At 44.8% G+C, this 6,099-nt stretch overlaps 1 protein-coding gene across 1 annotated transcript in view; it reads left to right on the forward strand.

Moving 5' to 3' along the window:
- The window catches only part of slx4ip (SLX4 interacting protein), a 29,869-nt gene extending 24,164 nt beyond the window's left edge, over positions 1–5,705 (forward strand). The window contains 3 exon segments of the mRNA XM_063874855.1: positions 3,862–3,968; positions 4,052–4,269; positions 4,272–5,705. Coding sequence (XP_063730925.1) covers positions 3,862–3,968; positions 4,052–4,269; positions 4,272–4,837 — 891 coding nt within the window. The 3' untranslated portion in view covers positions 4,838–5,705.
- Positions 5,706–6,099: the final 394 nt, after the last annotated feature.

Here is a 6,099-nt window from a genome sequence, read left to right on the forward strand (position 1 = left end):
GTTGGGCGAGATCAGATACAAAAACATTAGAGTTATCCAAAAACAAACAATCCCCTGTGGCAGATCACAAGCAAATGTGAGTTGATGGTTCATCGGACCTTTTCATGCTGAGCTGCTTTCTGACTTTTTATCTTGTTTTTTCCTCTGGTAGTTCCCATGTTTGAAATTTAAACAGGGGGACCTCTTTGTCTTTGCAAGCCTTGAAAAATCCGTTGGATAAACAATAAAAATGCGCGGTTGTCAAGCTGAGAGCTCCTTCCTAACTATATAGAACCTCTCTGTATGTCAAAGTAGCTTAAGATACCGAATAAGTGATTTCTTTGGATACCAAGACAGGTCTGGTCATCCTATGCTGCAGTGAAGTATTTTAGACTATTTAGAGACTATTTAGCTGTATCAGGTCATTACTTTCAAGTGCAGCTGCCTTAAAAGATAGCAGGCTTAATCTTCCTATCTGTGTTCCACCTTATCTTGGACGGTTGAGGAGAAACTGTTCATTCCCTGTGTTTTATGGAGCCTGTTGTCGGTTATCTTTTTGAAGTCGTTTCCAGGAGTCGTCCAGAGTTGGGGAGAGCTCTGAGAATCAGTACTGGTATCCTTTTGAAACCTAATGATTCACCCTCCCTGCTCCCCTTGCCCTTTTGCCAGGCGTATCTACGTATGATCTGACATCCAGATGTGCCGTCTTGTTGCAGCTCCTGTGGTGGAGCCGTGTTGTTCTGGAGGCTCCGGGGCCGGGGATGGCGCTGTCGGTCTGCTCTACGTGTTGCATCACGAGTGTTTTGCAGCCTCGTGTGGGGGCGAGTAGACTGGCTGGCGGTGGGGGAGTTAAACCCTTGTTGCTGAGGGAGAAGTGGTGGCGGTGGCGGTGGGTAGAAGTTGTTATTTACCACCAACCATCCTTCCCTCCCTCCTGTTTCACGGGACGTGCTCCAGCTATTGGGGGTCTGAATCATTCCGTACGAGATTAGGCCACCTCGGTTCCCACACAATACTTACTGTTTTATCCACAGAGCTTGTGATAATTATAATGTTGTTCATGCACCAGATTACTCCCCCTCTCTCTTTCCTCCTTCTCTCCATATTTAATCCGTCTACTTTCTTCTGTAGTTGCTATACACAGAATATCCGACCCCTGGTGATAATAATTCATGCACCATTTCTCTGTCTTGCTTTTCATCTTTTTTCCTTCCATGTATAACCAAGCTCTTCCTCTCTTCATGCTCCTTCCTCTCCATCACTCTGTTCCTTCTCTCTGTCTTTCTCTCTTTGCTCGTTTGAAGTCGTGCCGACAGGAACAGAACAGGCACTAAACTTTCCCAGAGAACCTCCCCTTGGTTCTTGTTGATTTTTCTTTCAAGTTCATTTTCAAACGGCATTTATTCATATTAAACAGACGAGAATACATATCAAGGCTTTGCAATGCAGATGAAGGCACCCACCTCTTTCTCACAATTGTTGTTGTTGTCGGGGTGGGTGTGTGAGTACGCAGGCAAAGGCAAGTTTTTATGTGTCACTGTCCCAAATCCAAGCGGGCTGCATTTGGATATAAGGGAGCGTAAAGACTGAGGCTCTGCCCACACTCTAGCATGACGCCGTCTGTGCACAAAGAGCAGCCTGTGGAGGACTTCCTGTGAGAGGATTCTTGTGTTTGTGGGCATGCTGGAGGGACTGTTGAGGTCAGACGATATGACTCTTGGGGGTGCCTCTCCTTTTGTTGCACTCCCCTCTAAACTCTCTCTTTCTCTAGTTCCTTATGTAGTATCTTGTCCTCTGTTCTTTCTCGTCCCCGCCTACTTCCCTGTTGCCCAGCCTCCTTATCCACTCCCCTCCATCCCTCCGGCCTCTTTATTCCATCTGCCGCACCACAGACCAGAGTGCAGCAAGGCTTCAACACCCTGAGCAAAGCCACATCGCCCCAGCCTGCCCTTGCAGCTTGGGACAATTACTACTTCCTCATTGTCTGTCGTGTCAAATGCTGTCACTGGTATGCAGACATTATCAATGAGGTTTTAAGGCAACTTGTGGAGGCCAGAGCTTATCACATTTCTGATTTGCATTAAGACTGCACATGGATCATTTTACCAACCAGTTTATGGAATAATAGTGATCTGAAAAAATGGCTGATATTCAATAAACAAAATGGCCACAACCTTGGTAGAGTCAGACAGAAGTTTTTTGTCTTATTTTCCCAAAGCAAAGGTCGACTGAGTCTTTTTAGCCAGGCTCCATGGACGGCAATCTGTCTGTCGGACCCAGACTAAAATATGTGAACAACTCCTGAAAGGATTGCTATTTAATTTGGTGTGCACATCCATAGTGGTGAGAGGCTGAATCATAATGACTGACCTTTCATCATGTGCACCAGCAGAATCTCCAGGGAAATACCTCAACATCTACTTTATGGATCGGCCCAAAGACATTCATCTTTCCAAGAGGATGGATTGTATCCCTAACTTTCTTTGGCTTCACCACGAGGTTCACATTTGTGTTATAACCTGAAATATCTCGGCAACTGTGCGATAAATTGCACGTGTTCATTCCTCCCTCAGGACGAATTGGCTTCAGTTATCCATTTATTTTTCAGTTAATGTGATCATCATGTCAAAGTGTGTCCATTACTTTGGTTACCAAATACCTGCAAAAAAAATGCATTTTGATCAGCCTTAAAAGAACCAGGTGCCTCGTGCTGATTAGCATTTGTTAGCATGCTACCTTATTACAATAAACTTGCTAAATATCATGCCTGCTAAACATCAGCGTAAAGTAGTTACAAATATCACAATACTTTTGAGCAAATGACTCAATGAATTTTGTAGGATTGACTATTAGTGCTTTCATAAAATATTTACACAATAAGGTTTTTGATAGCCTTATTGCAGCTTGACTGAGATAGTTTACCTCTAATCATTTAGCCTTTCAGCTGAATGCTGCCTTTCCAGGTTAAACAAATGTACTCCAAACCAAAGCTACCCTGGTATTCTCCTTCCAATGTTTTAATGCAATTATTTTACGATGAATTGTCGCGCTCTCAGCCTTTAAGTTCTGCTCAATTTCCCACCAGTGTCTCTCGTTCCCTCATAAAACCCGAGTCTGTTCTAGGTCAGCCAAGGAGAGGACCTGTGATTAACCTTCATTAGTGACCTGTTGAGGGCACACGTTAGTGAGATGCAATCTCTGGCCAGTTCCCTGTTCTGCCTCAGTGGCTCCCCTCAGTAAGTGGGTGTGTTGAACTTTGAACCTGCAACTCAAAGCGCTGCTACAGTCTAGTAACCACGAGGCAACTTTCCCTACTTTTTTTTAACTTATCTTCTGTCCTCATAGATGCTTTTTATTCAATATTTGCGTTTTTCCCTCCGAACGGGTCGGTTTCATCATCCTTTCTGTGACCGATGTTTTAACCTTTCAAAATGGTTTCACCGTTTTGTAACCCTGCCTCAGGCTGTGAGCATCATTCCAAACACAGACAGCAGACCATGAAACACATGTCCCTCCATGACAAGCCTGTGACTATTTCCCAAAGCCTTGGAGTTGATTGCTTGTGTAATGTGGGGGGTAATTATTTGTGCCAGCTGGGTGGTTACAAAGTGTCTCTAAAGGCATCACGGAAAACTGGCCTCTTGTACCGTTTCATAGGTCAATATTTAAAGTGTCCGCACTATTTTCGAATTCAGCCAGAAGAGGACACAATTATATGAAATATCTGTTTATGATATTGGATTATTTTACAGCAGTGATCGAATGTTTTTTCATGTTTGACAATCCCAGATGATGACAGCAGTTGGATGTGGAGCCAAACATTTCCAGGGGATGCCAGAAATAATATTTTCTGTTTACACCGTTTCTGTTTGTCCTCTCTAGACTGAGCTGAGCGAACAAAGCCAATCAGAGTATTTTTCCAGAGTCGGAGAAACCCTAGAGCCTTTAAACAGCCCCACGAAAACAAAGAAGACTGTGCTTCAAAAGATGTGAGTATGATCTAATGCAAAACTTTCCAGCCCCAACGGTCGGAAAGGACACTTTAATATCCTCTTGTCCTTTCATTTTTCAGAGCCAAACAAGCTGGTGTCCAGCGAGAGCTCCATGGTTCCAGTGTGGGGGAACAGCAGGTTGACCAGAGAGACGGTCCCCTAAACCAAAGAGGGGAGATTAAAGCTGGAGATTCAGAATCAAGCCCAAAAGAGGCCAGCTGTGGTCAGAAGACCCTCCCAGAGGCAGACCACATGGTGCCTTGCCCCAGTGCCTTAAAGGAAGCTGAGGCTAAGATTGGACAACTCAAAAGCGGGGCCTGACCGAGGAGCAGCAGACCGAGAACAGTCCTCCAGACAGCATCAACCCAAGCGGAGCCTCTGTAGTTTTCTGCCGACCTGAAATCAGTCAGGAGACAAGAAAGAGCAAGAGGAGCAAGCCAAGCGACTCAGGGAAAGACCCTCACCCACAGAGGGCCAAGAGGACGTGCCTTGAGAGACCTCCAGCTGCAACGCAAACTCCCTACAACGACTGATCCACACAAACATCCAGGCATGACCTTCCTCCTCTGCTGCCGCCCCTTCCTCTTGCCGAAGCCAAGGCAGAGTCCAAGGCTTTCCCAGTCTCCGGGCGCACGAAAACCACAGTGGAAGTAGAGCTGCTTACTCCAGGGAAACAGGCCCAGAGGCTCCCCCTCACAAGCAATAACACGGCACAGACAAACCAAAACAGGCTGGCCGCAAGTCTGAGGGGCCTATCTGTCAAGTCTGCATCCTCGAGCTCCTCTATTAGTTCCAGATCCACACTCGCAGAGGGGAATGAAAATGTGCCCAGAACCTTGAGATTACGGCGACTGAAGAGGTCCTGAGGGGGGAGAGACGAGCTACAGTAAAGATGCCTGACGCCACGGAGATAGAGATGATATTGTGTCAGGCTACATGTTTACCTCACATGATGTGCATTTGTACACGTGTCACATTTTCACCACAATACATATTGGTTTCGCATGTGCACACACACACACTCACACAGATCAAGTGCTGAAGACATTAAGGCATTTGATACATGAGCATTTGAGTTACACTTTGTCAAATACTTGAAACTGACTTTTTTTCTCCACCCATAAGTAGTGGTGGTCAAGAGAGGCTCGCAAATGAAAGTCAAAAAAACCTTTAATTGGAGTTTAGATTTGGTTTTGTGTTAAAGATTGGGGATTTCAGACAGGCAGGAGCCATGCAGTACGTCATGGCTCTCCGTCTCTAACGCTGGCTCCTACGTGTCTGAAAACTGTCCACTTTCCCCGCTGAAGCTCTGCTGTGATGGATGGCTGTTTCCAGATTTATTTCATCACCTCATTCTCAAAAATCACTTACGTAGTTAGATTTCATTCATACACCATTTACACAGTTATTAGTTGCTAAGCACCTGAAATGTATCTTTCAATGTGAGGGTATTATGCAGCTTTTATATTGAACCTAATTTGTGTGGGTATATGAGTAGTTTTGAAATATTAGTGGTTTTATTTGGGAGTAGCAGGACAGCTACGGTAATGCAGGTTACATTTTTAGCTGCTGTCAACACCCCTTCACTAGTTTGGCCCCGGCCCCAATAGATTGGGGCAACTTGGGACCAACAGTCACTGATACACCCAATGTGTTGCTTAAATACATCAATCCTGATTTATTTTGATTTTCCTGGAAAGACATTTTGCGATAAATAAATGTGTTTTCCCAAAAGTGTTGGAAATATGCAAATAAGTCACTACTTTTCTGGAAGCAGAAAAACGCGAAACAACATGGAGAATTCTGCACGTTCTTTTACTCCCACACCGCAGTCTGGCTGATCCGCAGTGCATGCGGTCCAACAGTGATGTTCCTAATAAACCAGCGTTCCTCTGTATCGGCGTAACCTGAGATGAGTTCCTTAAGAGCCAAATCTGTCCTTATCAAGACAGACAACATGGTGGATTAGTGAAAGAGACATGTCTGTTTATCTCCTTACATGGTTTATCGTTGTTCTTTGGAGGTGTTGATAATCTCTTGCTTTGGATTTAATCCTTTTAAAGAGATTCTGCTGAAAAGTGGAATCAGTTTGACTTTACTACACAGGCTTCTCAGAGGCGTGCTAGTT

This window comes from Eleginops maclovinus, chromosome 22 (assembly GCF_036324505.1).
Source record: "Eleginops maclovinus isolate JMC-PN-2008 ecotype Puerto Natales chromosome 22, JC_Emac_rtc_rv5, whole genome shotgun sequence".
NCBI lineage: Eukaryota > Metazoa > Chordata > Actinopteri > Perciformes > Eleginopidae > Eleginops > Eleginops maclovinus.